The sequence below is a fragment of the Mustela lutreola genome, chromosome 10 (assembly GCF_030435805.1).
Source record: "Mustela lutreola isolate mMusLut2 chromosome 10, mMusLut2.pri, whole genome shotgun sequence".
Lineage (NCBI taxonomy): Eukaryota > Metazoa > Chordata > Mammalia > Carnivora > Mustelidae > Mustela > Mustela lutreola.
In genome coordinates this window covers 73,311,196-73,328,149 of record NC_081299.1, presented here as the reverse complement: position 1 = coordinate 73,328,149, position 16,954 = coordinate 73,311,196, and the positions used below count along the sequence as shown (strand labels likewise).

The 16,954-nt window shown below is 39.1% G+C and overlaps 1 protein-coding gene across 3 annotated transcripts in view; it reads right to left on the bottom strand.

Moving 5' to 3' along the window:
* Positions 1–3,527: 3,527 nt before the first annotated feature.
* The window catches only part of HS2ST1 (heparan sulfate 2-O-sulfotransferase 1), a 174,026-nt gene continuing 160,599 nt past the window's right edge, over positions 3,528–16,954 (bottom strand). For 2 of the 3 annotated variants that reach the window (XM_059138494.1, XM_059138496.1), the window contains exons 5-7: positions 11,998–12,095; positions 9,708–9,865; positions 3,528–8,521 (exon numbers count right to left, since the gene is read on the bottom strand). In XM_059138494.1, coding sequence (XP_058994477.1) covers positions 8,292–8,521; positions 9,708–9,865; positions 11,998–12,095 — 486 coding nt within the window. In that variant the 3' untranslated portion in view covers positions 3,528–8,291. The remainder of the gene's footprint in view (positions 8,522–9,707; positions 9,866–11,997; positions 12,096–16,954) is intronic. The other variant, XM_059138495.1, reaches the window with a different exon arrangement.

Genomic DNA, 16,954 nt, shown 5'->3' with positions numbered 1-16,954 from the left:
TTTGTCTCTCACCTTTCAGCCCGGGAGCCCATTCTCTACACCGCTGCACGTAGCTTTTGAAAACTCAAACGTGATGATCCTCTCCTTACAACGCCCACCACCCACGGGTTAAAATATAAACTGTTTAACTCTAGGATTCAATACTAAAAAAAGTCTCCTTGGGGGAAACAGCAGAAAAACCGGAAGGGCAGAGCTCTTAGCATCCTCCGCCCTAGTATGTTTCTGAATGCTTAAACCAACTTTCGTGGGTTGGGCCCACATGTATATTGGTTCTACATGGGTTTCAAACAACCAGTTTATCATGAATTCTGAGAACACAATCCAATTATAAGATTCGGATGAAGTGTATTGCTTTGTATTTATTGTTTTACTGATTTTGGAGTTAAAATATATTGAAAATTATATCTGAATGTTAGCATTGCCTCTCACAGTAAAAAGCTTATCATTTTAACCTATGAGCCCAGTTAGATGTCTAGAGAAGTGGGAGGACAGATTCATTTGTCATGAAATTAAGCCTATCAATGGATGAATATGGAGGTTTACATTTTGGGGCAAATTAATGGGTCCCAGGCGTCTAGAACTTGATTACCCCAGCTAGGTTGGTGTTTCTGCTATTGCAAGGTTAAAACTAAGAGATGAGCTGCGAGGTGTATTAAATTAAAAGGTCTGAGAGGTGGGGTTAAGAATCTTTAACAATAGGGGGGCCTGGGTGGCTCAGTGGGTTAAAGCCTCTGCCTTCAGCTCGGGTCTTGATCCTGGGGTCCTGGGATGGAGCCCCGCATCGGGCTCTTCACTCAGTGGGGAGACTGCTTCTCCTCTCTCTCTGCTTGCCTCTCTGCCCACTTGTGGTCAATCTCTCTCTCTCTGACAAATAAATAAATAAAATCTTAAAAAAAAAAAAAAAAAAAAAAAGAATCTTTAACAATAAAAAAAATAGGTGGTTTACCAGGAAGGTAGGAAAGATTTTTGGTCACTGCTCTTCACTGCTTCATGGCCTCCTTTCTTCTCAACAAAAAAAGAGGCCCAGCTTCTTTTGTCCGTCTTTCCTATTCCTCACACCCAGCACGTTAATGAATGACTGGGCGCATAAACGCCTCCACACAGTGTGTTCAAATAAGTGAGTGCTCACCTTTTTCTTCCATCTTCACCCCCGGAGATAACATGAGCAATTCTTCCGTGCTTACTCTAACAGGAACTAAGTATTAAGTTAAGTGCATACACAAAACTGTTTTACAGATGAGGAAACTCGGCCTCAGAGACGTTGATTTGTCCAAGGTTGGATAGCTAGGAAGTGGGGGTGTTTCAGAGCCCATTTTCTAACTCCTAAAAAACTAGCTCTTTTTCACAGCCAGAGAGCTATTTCATAGCTGCAGCTTTCAAACGTGACTTTTGGTTGTCCTGCTCCAAGAGTCTGCAGAAGCAACACACATGCATGGTGATTTGGTGAAAGGCTGTGGGGAAGAGGAGGGAGGCACTGGGTCTTACCAGAACACGAGAGATCAAGTGAAGTCTGAGACCTCTCAGTAAGGACATCAAGTTTTTCCCAAAAAAGGGCATGTAGTCTCACCAAGCTGGTCATGTGAATAAACACAGGGCCAAAAGGTGGGAAGGAAGGAATAACCCTTAGGGGTCATTTTCTTGTGAATCCCACAGTCCTTGTTTTCAAACCAAAAAGCCATCTATTCGAGGGACTTTATTCTTTCTCATAAAATGACACAGGTCAAAGGCAGCAGCAACAACAAACTCAACATTTTTCCTGTAAGTGGTAACTACATCATCGAAAAGTCCATTATACCTCATCTATGCCCTTGGAATATTTTTAAAGCTGTGTTTAGTTTCATGCTACTAGAAGAAACAGAGCAAACCGTAAAGAGAACAGCCTTTAATTTTTCCTTGCTTGCTCATTCCAGGAGTAGAAAGGGGGAAAACTTGCACACTGAAGTCCCCTTTGTTGGTGCCGCTGCTATTGCTTGCACGGGGCACACCTGTGCTCTGTGCTAACAAAGCTGAGACAGGGCCGTAAAGAAGACAAGGAAAAGAGTGGGTGGGGAGATGCCTTCGGAGAAAACAAAGGGACAGTGATCTGGGATGTGCATTTCTGTATTTGTTACTCGAGAGAAGGCTCCAAGAGCTTAACTGCCGCTTTAAAAAATAGTGACAGGGTGCCTGGCTCAGTCGGCAGAGCATGTGACTCTTGACCTTGGGGTCGTGAGTTCAAGCCCCACATTGGGCACAGAGATTACTTAAAAAAAACAACAACAACAACAAAAACTCACTAGCTTGTTTTATTAAAAAAAAAAAAAAAAGGAATGATCAGAGTACAGTGAGAACGTGAGAATGTGAGGGATCTCACAGGGAGAATGGTGAAGGTTTAGGCGATAATCACTGCATATTAAGTTTGTTTTTCAGAATATAGCCCTCTCCCCCGCCATTGAAAGAGGGCCAATCATTTTAGTCCAGGTTTCCTGAGCTTTACACAAGTACTTCTCGGCAGGGTACACTGTTCAAACAGAGTATGTGGACACAGACGCTTTCTGGAATATACAAGTCTGGTCTCCTTTAGCACAATTCGCACCTCCCATCTCCTGCCTTTCTCATAGGAAATCTGTAGAGACAAGAGTAGGTATCAGAACCAAGGTTATCTGCGTTCTAGGCACACAAGGGGGCATTGCAATAACAACTTGTTGGTGAGAAGTAAAAATTCAGTGGCATTTGAAAATATTTATAAAAAGATCTTCTATAAAGTGACACGACTAGTGCTTTGCAGGGTCAGAAGGGCAGGCTAGCTTCCTAACAATATTCTAAAAGCTGTATAAAAGTGTATAAAAGCCGCTAGTAATTAGTCTGCCCCAGGACAGCACTTTGTATCCATGATGTCCAACCTTCACAACACTGTGCTCTCCATTCACTAAAGTCACACTGCTAAATGCAGGCCCTTCTGACTCTCAAATCCATGCTATGCGGGTACAGACCAAATCCTGTTAAGAAAGTTCACCAGGGACTGATATATTGATAGTATTGTGATGAATAACATAAAAAGAATCAATTATTTGCTAGGAACAGTGAGCTGGGAAGTGGCAATGTATGCAATTGAGAGTTTCTCTGTTAGTGGTGAAAAAAAAAACCCAATCATTAAAAATGTGTATTCTGTAAAAACATTACGAGCATGTCTGCACTGTGTAATAAATGTTAATCGGGTTAACTACTCCCCATTTCTTTTTTATTCTAAATTGATAGTCCTTTTCTTACTTCCTTTATTCTTCTAGTTAAGTATATATCCCAAGTATACTTTGTAAATTTTCTATGTGAAATTTCAATACTAATTATGAAGGACCAAACAAAAAGTGGCAGGGGCATGTCAGTCTGTCTGCATGTCACAAATAAGCCAGAAAACCACTACAGACCAAGGATGATGCATACGCTTCTGGTGGCAGTGATAGTTGAGATGTTCAACACGGAGTCCACTTGGAAAACGTCCGTCAGTGCCAAGGCTACGGAAGAAAATATTAAAACAGGACACCACACCATTTTTCCCCTTCCCACTGAGTGTTTATTTTATAGCATTTGCATCAGGTAATCAACTGAAACACTTCAACAACAGAAAGCTGGCAGAATGTTAAGGAAAAGGAATGATTATCTCTCCAACAGATGTGACAAAATGGTTTCAAGTTGGAAACAGTATTGCATAAATGAATCAAGTGAATGGGGGAGGAGGGAGAAGAGAGGAAGAGCTGAGACCGAGGAAGGAGTGAGCATCTTCCAACATGGACTGTGAGGGGGGGAAGGCACTGTGTAGCTGTCTGTAGTATTCATAAAATAAAAGTCAAAATAGACAACCCATGTTTCTCAAAATTACATCCAACATTGCTTTAGAGCTGCTCATGTAACTGACTCTCAACAGAAAGCTGGGGAAGCTGTCTAAAAAATCAGATAGACGGCACCAGTGGGTCTAAATCACAGGCTCACCAGTAATGTGTTTTAAAGAGATCGTCACCATCAGGGTCCTTCTATAAATAGTACTGCAAAGGTCACAAAGCTGCATGAACTTAAATTATAGGATAAATCTGACTAACTGATAGCCTATTTCAATCTCCAAAATTCCCACTGCGGGAAATCAGAAAGTAAGCTCCACTCCAGAGGAGCTGAATTGGCAGTGCATTTGAAACAGGGATGCTCTTCCTTCAAAAGGCTGCCTGAGCAGCAGTCTGGTTGGCAGGGTACAGCAATTCTGCATAGGGTAAATGGATGCAAACATTTCGCAGAAATTGCCCTGCATCCTCTCAAAGTAAATAGCACTAATTTATGGAGAGCAAATTTTCAAATCATAAAGTAGAAGCACCTGGGCCTCTTACAGACCAACTTCATACAAGGTTACAGTACTGTATAGCATGCTACTTCTCAGAATAAAGGCTTCTAGGACCATAGATGTGTTTGAGAATGATCAATGGGAAAACCCAGAGAGATAGCTTACACAGATGTTCTCTATGTGGAATCTGAATATAAATTAAAATACCAGCTTATGCACTTGGGAACCAGCCTTTAAATTCTCTAGTGCTTTTAATCATTTTTATTTCATTTTATTAGAAAAAGAGAATAATTGTCTACAAACTATTTTCTTTCTAACTATGCAAATACAATGAGCAAATCATCTGCAATATCAAAATACTGTTTGTAAATCACTGATGGCACTAACAATTTTAGGAATTTGATAGGACAGAGTATTGAGAAAGACCAACAACAGATTTCAAATTATAGGCATTAACTGAATTTTAAGAATAGAACATAAAATTTAAAGTTTAAAAGTCAGTAAGTTTAAGTTCTCTGACTTTCAATAATTTAAGCCCAATCATCAAGAATTCAGAAGCACCCAATATGTTCAAAGTTGCACAAATGGGTACAGATGATAGAAAAGTAAGCCCCATGCAATGTTTTAAGTGTTGCTATCCGATATATTTAAGTGATACTTTACAGATTAAAGCTCCGTAAAATCAAAATATATCCTCCTGATTACATTTTAAAACAGTCACAATAATTTATCAACAGTTGCCATTTCACAGCAATTAGAAAACAGGAGCTGATACAAGGTGAACAAAAAAAGTACTTTTTCCTCTTTTAGGAAATAAACATATGTATACACACACACACACACACACACATACACACATAACGTCATCTTTTAAAATTCAGAGTGGTTAATTTGCTTTTGTATTATATATATATAAAAAAAAATCCCTATGGTCAAAATACTGAAAAAGCGCAAAAGCTGAAAAAAGAAAACCACATTTGCCACTTTTAAAAAATACATTATTGTCTCAGTGTGTCTTGTTTTTGTTTTTGTTTTTGTTTTTTTAAATTATAAAGTTAGGTATCATGAGGACTCTGCACTCGTGACTCCCAGGACTGTACTGGGCCAGACAGAATTCAATCTAACCCCTGCTCCCTCTCCAGGAAGGATACTCCCTAACCCATCTTACAAGATGATAGAATACATGCCTCTCTTATGAACTGTTAAACTGGGAAAGAAAACATGCCCACCTGGAAGCAATCTAAGTCATAAAAGTTCATGAATCTGTGGGAGAGACCGCCTGAATGAGAAAGCTATTCTTTGGATAGAAGTTAGGAGCTTCTAGAAGTATATAAACTCTTTTAGGTCACTAGAATAGACTTAAAAAATGATGTCTCCATATATACTGATCTATTACAGGGGTTGGTAAACTACAACCCATGGTCCCTATCTGGCATATCAAACCTGTCTTGGTAATAAAGTATTATTGGAAATCAGCCGTGCTCACTCATGTATGTGATGTCTATAGCTGCTTTTGTGTTCAAATGACAGAGATGAGTAGTTTGAAAGAGACTGTATAGACAACAACGCCTAGAAGAGTTACCCTCTGGACCTTTGTAGGAAGAGTTTACTGAACCCATGATGTAGGGCACCACGTGTACTCTCGTTTCCTAAGAACCAATGCACCTCAAGATTTTAGCATGTCCTCCAAGAATAACCTGCATACTGGGGGCTCCTTAGCAGATTAAATGTCAAACACCCCACCCTTCAAGTGGTGCTTGCCTTTTGGGTGAGGGAATAATTTGTATAGATTTTCAATAAATATCCGTAAAAGTTAATAAATACACACACACACACATGAAAGCCAAATAAGAACAGTATGCCTGTCGATGTTCTCTTAATGTTTTCCTGTTACGCGGGTGGGGTGGGGTGGGTACTAAAACGATTCTTTCTGCCAACTTCCTTCAGCTTTTCTTTACATTTGGTGGTTTTTTTTTTTTTTTTTTTTTGTAAATCATGCTCCCTCCTCACCTCCCATACAATTAAAGCAGCCTACCTAAAAATGTTTATTTACCTAGTTTGGTGAGGTCTTGTTCAGGAAAAGTATTTATTTAAATTAAACATAGTAAAGATTATTCTTTTAGAAAATATTCCTAAAATACTTTATCTGTTACTTTAAGATGGTACAGGGAAATTAAACTTTGCAAAATATACCTTAAAAACCAGAGGTACAAAATAGCTACCATTTCTGAACGGTAACGTAAAATAAAAACAGACCAATCTCTCAAATTTGAAGAGCATATTTTCCCCTGCCCTGAGTCAGCTAATGAAGTCTTTTTCAAACAGGGAACCTTCTGAACTCAAGCAGCTGTTCATGTATCTTTAAGAGTTCACAGGTGTTTCGTATTTCCATAATTGTTGAAACAGGGAAGATAAAATAGAGAAGATATTTATCAAACACATATTTATACCAAAATTAACCGTTTTTTTCCACCAGCTTAGAAGTGGACTTTTCCCTTAGTTAAAAAATGAATGGTACGGAACTGTACGTGATCGATGTTTCCATCACCCCTTACGTTTCTACAGCGCATTAGCAGATTCCAAAGTGCTTTCATGTGCCGTCTCATTTATTCCTCACAACACCCCTGTGAGGTAGGTACAGCAGATATTAGTCTCCTCATTTCAAGATGAGGAAATTGAGGCAAAGAGAGGTTAAGTGACTTACCCAAGATCACACAGCTGATAAGTGGCAGAGCCAGGACCAGAAATCAGGTTTTCTGACTCCTTGGCCACTACTCTTCCCACTTGAATTACTGACCCCAATTATGAATAATGTTCTGTGTATCAAAATTGAAAGGTTACCGAAGTCCATTTCAGTGACGTCTAACAGTAAAGTTAATTGAGAACTACAAGAACAGTAGGTCTGATGATTTTACTTGACATAATAAAACTGGTGCAAAACCACTTTTACCTAATTAACTTATAACCATTTGGTCCAAATACATAAAATATGCGGTATTTACAGCATTTTCCTTTCTTTTCTTTTCTTTTTTCTTTTTTTTGTAAATGCAATGCTTTAAAACACATTATAAAGCACCTTAGTAAAAATAGTCTACAAGTAAAAGTACAGAAGAAGTAGGAAAATCCTACCCATACCACAGCTCACTAATGGAGTTATAATATGGAATCACCAATATGTCAGTATATGCTCTACAAATAACCCATGGAGGAACAAATACTAAACTTACTTTTCTGACATGAATGTGTGGAAGCCTTAACTGAAACTCCAGACAATGTCAACATTCCTTGAAGTGTCTCCCCAGTCTTAGATACTAGAAAGACACGAATCAGAAATACTGCTTTGACTCTTTTAAAATTGGTTTTTAACACTAATGATCAGTTTTTTCAAAGAATATTAAAACGACCTACATAAATGTGGGCAATTCCAACTACGGCAGAAACATTCTTAGCAAACAGGATCAAACACTCCAATAAGTTTCATGAGACATGATTCACAAAAACAAAGCACACACTGCCAAACAGTAACACTATTCAGTAGAGGTGTATGACCCAAAACCTCCAGGTGAAGGTGGAAGCAGCAAATGGATTAATCTTCATTCATGGTTACTGGGAAAAAAATGTTTTGTCCAAAAGACACTATCAGAACTTATGTTTGAAATTGTATTTAGCCTCCAATTAGACCCGCTATGTGTTAATTTTAGACGATGTGTAGGCTTTTTCTAGGCAGGAGGTTATAACTCCCACCAAAATTTAACCAGGAAAAAAGAAGAAGAAAAAAGAGGAAGAAAAGGAAAAAAAGGCTGAAACGGAAACCTCTGAGGCCACTGAAACCTACCAGCCAGCATCTACTTCCCGGGTGTTAACTGCTCCCTAACTCGGCTCAACACACACTGTCTCTCACACCCATCAGCAACCCGGGTTGTGGGGCTGAGGTGAAGACAAGGTTGAAGTTTTAGTTCAAGAACCTAACAGTCACACCTTGTACTCAGTTCGACTTAGGGTAAATCTTTTCATAGAAAAAGTTTTGTGCGAGGATGTAGAGGTCCCCGTCTTTTTCCCGTACAGCGTGGGCTCTGATGAACTGGAACTGCTCCAGGGCAAATTCATAGAACTCGTTCTCCATTTTCCAAATGTCAGATTGCTGCAGTTTTGCAATGGTTTGTTTAGTTGGGAGTTTCTTCTCTGTGGTTTTCCTAAGATGAGATTTCTTTCCTACTTACGAAGGAAAAAAAAGAAAAGGTAAATAATTCTGAGAACACACAAAAGAGCGATGCTTCTTTATGTGGAGAGATGGATTAAGTCAATGTGGCACATTGAAGGACAGTAACATAACTGTTTCGCATTAATATCATTCAGGCAAGACTAGTGCTCTAATCATACTAGAACTGTGATTTATTCCTTTATAATGTAAATCCTTAACCTGTTAGAGACTTAATGAGATGTCAAATAAGAAAACTAAGGATCCCCACTCAGTAAAATGTAGGCTGTCGCCTTACATGCTGTTCTAATATCAAATGCTTGGTGCTCTACCAGTTTATTTTTTAAATATGATAAAATATCTCTTTTCAATCTTAATACTAATTTACCATAACCTACATTCTCCATGGGTGAGAAGCTAGGGCATATGCCTATTCTGGGAAGAGTTGTTATATTGGGTCTTACCAAAGAACAGGGGAAAATCCCAGATTTAGATTGGACCAGAGCCCTGCCACTCACCTATGTCATACAGTCGAGGCCCCTGAAGCACACTTTACCCTGGCAGACCCAGCACCTGCTGATTATCATGGCTGGGACTCATTTTTACCATCCCACCCTTACTCTAAACAGCATTAGGTCTAAACAGGTCTCAGGTGCAATATGGTCATAATGTTTGGTATATGGCATTAGTTAATATGACACATTTCTAACAAAGGCTGGTTCTGCAGCTCGTATCTTTCCACTAGTCCTACAATGCCTTCTAATTATCATCTAATGCATGTTTTATTTACTCAAAAAATATTGAACGAACACCAGCTGTGTGCCAGGCCCTGTTTTGTATTGAAAATGCTAAGAAAGGGGGGGCACCTGGGTGGCTCAGTGGGTTAAGCCTCTGCCTCTGGTCATGATCCCAGAATCCTGGGATGGAGCTCCACATCAGCCCCCTCCCCTCTGCTCGGCAGGGAGTCTGCTTTCCCCTCCCTCTCTACCTGCTTGTGATCTTTGTCAAATATATAATTAAAATCTTAAAAAAAAAAAAAAAGAAAAGAAAAAAAAAATCCTAAGAAGAAACAGGCAATATAATATACCTGTCTTTCTGGAATTATTTCTTGGGCTTTACTCAAGAAATGTCAAATCACACATAATTTTCAAGTTGTGAACAAAGTTAAGGACAGCTTTAAAAAGAAACCCGTCCTTTATATACCTGTCCGGTAGAGTTCTGTAGCGCCCCTGAAAAACCGGGGCAAAGCTGCCTCCAGCAACATGATAAAATCTTCAAGTTCTTCAGTGACTCCCACCAGAAAGTATTCATTAATTAGGTTATACTTGGCTTGATCCATAGCCCACCTGCTTCCCACATTCCTAAATCCAAAGAAAAGGAATTAGAAACCTGGCTGTGAAATCTGCTACGTATTTTTTTAATGCCTCTGACACTGTAGATTATGGAGAAAATAAACGAATGTCCATCCAAAACCTTAATGCCCTTTTATTAATGTCTCGGGAGCAGGGGAGTAAATTACTTGATTTTGAAGGTCCATCCCAGTTCTACGAATCTATGAAACATACTAAAGAAGTTAAATTAAAATCTCACTAAAGTCCAAAAGACAATACCCTTTTATTGCTCTAAGGCAGGGGTTGGCAAACTTTTTCTGTAAAGTGCTAGAAAGTAAATATCTTAGGCTTTGCAGGCCATATGTTCTTGGTTACAAATACTTAACTTTGCTCTTGCAGTGTGAAAATAGTCATAGACAATAAGTAAATACATAGAAATGGCTGTGTTCCAATAAAACTTTATTTATAAAAACAGATGATAGGGACGCCTGGGTGGCTCAGTTGGTTGGCCGACTGCCTTCGGCTCAGGTCATGATCCTGGAGTCCTGGGATAGAGTCCCGCATGGGGCTCCCATGCGGGACTCTCCCAAGCAGACTCCACGGGGAGTCTGCTTCTCCCTCTGACCTTCTCCTCGCTCATGCTCTCTCTCACTGCCTCTCTCTCAATAAATAAATAAAAATCTTTTTTTTTTTTTAAGATTTTATTTATTTGACAGAGAGAGATCACAAGTAGGCAGAGAGAGAGAGAGAGAGGAGGAAGCAGGCTCCCTGCCGAGCAGAGAGCCTGATGCAGGACTCTATCCCAGAACTCTGAGATCATGACCTGAGCCGAAGGCAGAGGCTTAACCCACTGAGCCACCCATGCGCCCCCAATAAATAAAAATTCTCTAGATGGTAATCTGCCAATTCCTGCTCTAAAGATATGATTAAAAATTGAGAAGATGTTCTTCCTATAGCTTCCAGTTCTTCTTGTGCTGTTATTATGCTCTGATATAATCTATTGAGTAGGACCTTTAAGGTCCACAGTGATCCAGTAATATGTCTCACATAATGAGCAAAAGAATAAAGGCATTTCTCATCATGGTTTTAAGGAAGACACCAACTTTGAAGGTGTTCCTATTTCTACTTTTCCTATTAAAACGATTAGAACAAATAAATATGTATAAAAATGTACCATTTAAAAAAAAACTGAAAATTCTGCACAGTCTGAGGAAATGAACTTTTTTTAAAAGATTTAAAAAAACCTTTATTTTCCATCTAATATTTATTAGCAGACCAAACCACAACCATAACCCTGGCTTTTCTCAAAGTAAAAAAATCAGTTAACAGTAAAACTAGGTGACTAATTTACCCACTAAGTCTTTTCTTGATCTAAAATGAATGGCTAAGGGGCTCTTGGGTGGCTCAGTGGGTTAAATAAAGCCTCTGCCTTCAGCTCAGGTCATGATCCCAGAATCTTGGGATCGAGCCCCACATGGGGCTCTCAGCAGGGAGCCTGCTTCCTCCTCTCTCTCTGCCTACTTGTGATCTCTATCTGTTAAATAAATAAATAAAATCTTTGAAAAAAATAAATAAAAAAAATAAATAAAAGGAATGGCCAAAACAACAAGCTTAGGAGAAAATGAGCTTTATGAAATTATCCCTGGCCTCTAATTAGGAGATCTGCCAGAATACAGCAAAATATGTTAACATCAAAACCAAAAAACTATGAGGCACCTGGATGGCTCAGTTGGTTAAGAGTCTGCTTTTGGCTCAGGTCATGATCTCAGCATCTGGGATGAATCCAGAGTTAGGCCCTGCTCAGCAGGGAGCCTGCTTCTCCCTCTGCCCCTCCCCCTGCTTGTACTCTCAACTCCCTCTCAAACAATAAAATAAAATAAAATAACAAAAAATGAAAAAAAAAAAAAAAAAACAACCAAACCCAAAATTAAAAACCAGCATCTGAGAAAACACTGTCAAGGATATGATGTATGAAGAATCTTTTCAATGCACTTAAACGTAACTATAAAACTAGATTATTACTTAATTACATGTTATTTTTAGTCTGGTCTTTCACTAATTTCCCTATACCTAGCCCTTGACCGGTATGTTCACACTTGTGAAACACAGATTATAGAGACAATAAAGAAGATTATCAACTTAAGCTAACTTTATGTCCCTACCAGCATTCCGAGCTGTGGCCACAGAAGAACGGGATTTGAAGCCAGAGCTTCTCCGGAGCACAGTCTGAGCCGCCCTCAGCCACACATTCATCAAAGGTCTGGAACAGACACAAAACAGCACACATGAGGCATAAACGCAGGTCTCACCTATCAAATACCTTAACAGGTTAAGTTATTAAATACGCTGGCAGCAGTGGGTGGGATGAGCTAGTAAATTAAAGAGATAGGCGGGTTACAAAAACATACTTGAGACATTAAGGAAAGTTAGATTGATTTTTTTTTTTTTTTGCCCATCTTTGTTTAATGCTGATGTATATGGGAGTTTGGTTTGCTTTTACTGTATGAATTAAACCCTCCCCCAGTCAGATAACAATTTGTCCTTGAGAATAAGTACTGGTTTATGTTGAATTTGTGTATTTGTACTTTCTAGGCCCCTTCCAAAGGAAATTAAATAAAAACAAGGCTAAAGATATACTACAGGAAATAATCATTTGAAAAGAATATAAAGGAGGAATACACTGAAGTCTTCCCTCCTTTTCTCGATAAAACAAACAAAACTCATTGTACCACGCAGAAACGACCTCAGATACTGAGGACTTGTGTGCCCTCCTGTCCAGGGCATCTGACTGAATTAATTAAAAGGGAAAGAGACTCACAGGCTATGAATCTAAAATTAATCAGCTTCACTTCTTCAAGTACGTACAGTCTGTCACAGGCATTTTAACAGTAGGCCTTATCTATTTGAAATGATCCTGAGATGCCAGAGAACAAACTTGGGAGCTCTTATTGCCTCCCAGTGAGACATCTACAAATGCCACCTGTTACTTCTGAGAAGAGAAGGTGTGGAAGAGTAGAAAGAGCACAAGAGCTGAGTAAAAGCTCTGGAGTTTCAGGAACCAGGTTGAACTTTATTTCAAGTAAGTCTTTAAGGACTCCAAACCTCAATTTCTAATCTATACAATTAGATACACTCAAAGGGCCCTTTAAACCAAAAATCTATGAAAATAGGACCAGAAAATCCTTACACTTGGTGCTGGGTGGAGCTAGAGTGGAATGATTCTCTTTATTGTGGCAATATTCAAAAGACAACAGCAGACCAGGGCCCATAATTTGCCCATTCCTTTTATAAACGACCTTCCCCATGATATAGCAAAAAGGTCTGTAACTTGGCTTTGATTTCTGAACCCAAAATTAAATTTTGTGTTTGTTTCCTTCCCTAAGAAAGGAGGACATGATTGTACTTTGAGGAAGAAATAAAATCACAGCCGTAAGAGAATCTACCATAGTTGACTGTCCACTGCAGGCATTGATAAGGGGAATGTGTCTATGTCTGTGTGGGTCTCTATCCCCAACCCACCTCCCTAATAGTCAAATACGATGTTTTGTTGTTTCTTGTTCTCCTTGACCTCCATGGCATCTGACCACCCTCCTCTTTCTGAAAATCTCTTGTTATCTCTGCCCCTACTGGATCCTTATCTATATCTTTGGACACTCTCTGTTCTGGCTTTGTTAGTGCTCTGTGCCTTTGTGAATATACTATCATTATCTTCTTTGAAGGCATGTTTTGGTCCTTCCACCAGGTATGGAAATTCATCTCTGTGATCTTCTCTTTGCCCATTGCCTTCCTTAGCTTATTCACACTTCCTTCTTCATTGGCTTCCTTTATAATTTCTAAGCAAAAGACGTCTACATCTCTACCTCCATCCAGATCTATCACTTCTCATCTTCTAATACCTAGGATGCATTTTCATTTGAATTTCCAACATTACTTCATGCTCAATACTTCGGCAAAAGGATTATGCTGTCCGTGTAATTCAGACCAAAGATCTCAGAACATTTCCGAATCTTTCTTCTCCCTCACTTAACATCAGATGAGGTAACATCTTTCCAATCCATCTTTCGTCAGTCTTGCTTCTATCAGGGTCCCACAATGCCATGTGTCTGTTCTTATAATCACTTTTTAATGGGCTCCCTGCCCTCCTTCCTTCAATTCCTTCAACCTGCTCTGTACAGTTAGTTACCAGATTAGTGTAAGGAGTCACTTCTAACATCCTCTACCTAGAAACCTTCAATGGTTTCCAATGTCTCAACCAAAAAAATCCGAACTTTTTATCCTGGCTTTAAGAAATGCTTCATACTCTGACCCCGAAATGCTAGTTATCTTATCTCTATGTGTAACTTCCATGTTTACCAGATTAGCCTGTTTTGTAGTTTCTCAAGCATGTGATATATACCTTAAATCTAAATACCTTTGCTGATTACATTTTCTTCCTCTAAAAGTGCCTTCCTTCACCAATCTGGTTTACAAGAAGACTATCTTTCCAATGATTCTGGTCCAAAGTTACTCTTACCTCCTTTGGACTGGTATAAATGAACTATACTGCCTTATAACATCCAGCTCTTAGGATGCAGTTATGTATATCTACATATACGTCTTTTTTTTTTTTTTTTAAGATTTTATTTATTTGACATACAGAGATCACAAGTAGGCAGAGACGCAGGCAGAGGGTGGGGGGCGAAGCAGGCTCCCTGTTGAGCAGAGAGCCCGATGCAGGGCTCGATCCCAGGGCCCTGAGATCATGACCTGAGCCGAAGGCAGAGGCTTTAACCCACTGAGCCACCCAGGTGCCCTACATATACATCTTTATCTGAAGAACTTGCTTCATGTATTTTTTTTTTAATGTGTATTATGTTCTCTCTCAACTCTTTGAAGGATCAAGCAGTATGCATTTGTGTCCTCCACAGCACATTATCTATTGCCATACAAATTGTGCAATCGGTAGTTACAAATGATTGCAAAGACATCATTTTCAGGGATTTTCATAAATATTAAAGGCACATTTCTAGTGAGGATGAAGATCGAGGCAGGAACATTTTTTCATGAAGCCTTCTGACAGTCCTTAGAGTTCTCTCAAATTCTCTTAGGATCTCTCTGTAGCTAGCTAGATACATATACCAAATTATAGATACATACACACACACACACACACACAAAGTGAAAACAACTCAGTTTACTCTTAAGACTCAATAAACCCCATTTCAGTGGCCCTAAAATTATTTCTGAATTTTACAAGATGGTCCGACTTAGATGTACTGGCCTAAGTCACTTTATAAAAAGTAGTTTTATTATCATTTATGCCAACTTGTAACTCATAACAATAAAAAAAACCCCGATGTATGTATCTGTCTCTACCATGTTTCAATTTCCAAGAAATCTCAGGCTCAATGACCTGAGTGATGATATACTAAGTTTCTGATTCCATGCCGACCCAATTTAAAGAGGATCCGAGGTCATAGTGAGGTGCCTACGGAGCTCAGAGGAAGTTCTCTGCTTCCTTACACCTCTACCTGATTAGAGTCCCCGACAGAAAATAAACAAATTATTAAAGTGATTGTGGGAGAACGCACAATCTCTGCTACCATTTCGTGTGCGTAAGATTCAAAGACATTGAAAAGATTTTGCTTAAATATAAGATTAAAATGATGCAGTATTAAAAATTTCCATAGAGTTACTCAACTTTGGGAATTTACACATCCACTACTGGAATAAAAACTGATTAATGAATAAGCATGCATTAAATTCTCTAGTTAGCCAACTTCTAATTCCTGTGCTCTTGAAGTGTTTTAGTATTTCAAAATAAAACAATGTGTACATAATCTTTAAGTATATTTCTGGCTAGTAGTTTTAAATCTGCTAGCCCACTCGGGCAGTCTCTAAAAGTCACTCTTCCATTCTTTCCAGAGTCATGGAGTTTTAGCCTTGCAGCTAGGTACAGGCATGTTACTTACTAAGTCCTTGTCAGTGGACTTAAGGCAGAAGTGATATGAGTACGTTCTGGGCCTCTTGGTTAAAAGAAATTGCTTGCCCTCCACTTCCTTCCTTCCCAACAGGCTGGAAGGCAGAAGTAGTGGTGACTCTAATTCAACCAAGCACTTAAGGACAACTTCCTAAAGAAAGGCGGAATAACAATATGGAAGGAAAGTAGGTCCCTGAATAACAGTGTGGAGTGAAAATTGCTCTAAGAGTCTGGACCCCTCCCTTTTAGGCTTTTAAGTATGATAAAAATGATCTAATTTAGGGGCACCTGGGTAGCTCAGTAGGTAAAGCTTCTGACTTCAGCTCAGGTCATGAGCTCTGGGTTCTGGGATGGAGCCCCATGTGGAGCCCTGTGTCCCTCATGCTCCGTGCTCAGCAGGGAGTCTGCTTCTCCCTCTCCCTTTCCTTCTGCCCCTTTCTCCCTGCTCATGCTCTCTCTCTCTCAAATAAATAAAATCCTTAAATAAATAAAATAAATAATCTTACTTAAATTATTTGGGCTTCTTTTAGAAGCTTAGTATCTACTTTAACCTAACCTTAGTATCTACTTAGTATCTTAGTATCTACTTTCACCTAACAAATATTTTCTTAGACAATATAAAAGTAGAAAAATAGATTGGGGTTTGCTTCCTTTATCTTTGGGGGAGGAATTTTGCTCCTATCAACTAAAAGAAACAATCCAAATGCAGCCAGTAGCAAGGAAGACATGGAGAAAAGAAGAGACCATGAAAAAGCAGAAACTGGTGAACATACACGTGTGCCAGATTTTAGCATAACAGTAATTCTCCCTTTTCTACATGTATGTTTGATGAATAAAGTCAACCAAGTATTTCCTAGTGAGAGAAGCCGGATGAAGACAACTCAATCCCATCTTTATCACACACAACTTGATGATTCAGTCCACTAAGATCACCGAGATGAGATGCTGCACTGACTCCTCAGCAGTGACATCAGCACTTGGGCTTCCATACCCATAACACTTAAGGCTGTCACTCAAATCCATGACCATCAGAATCTTCCTATTAGCCTTCTCCCTCATTTTGGTCATATCTCAGAAATTGGATTTTCTATACATAAATATTTCTCTCTTCTAAAATCTGAAGTCCTTCAAATAAAAGGCAGAAATAAAAATACTCCAGA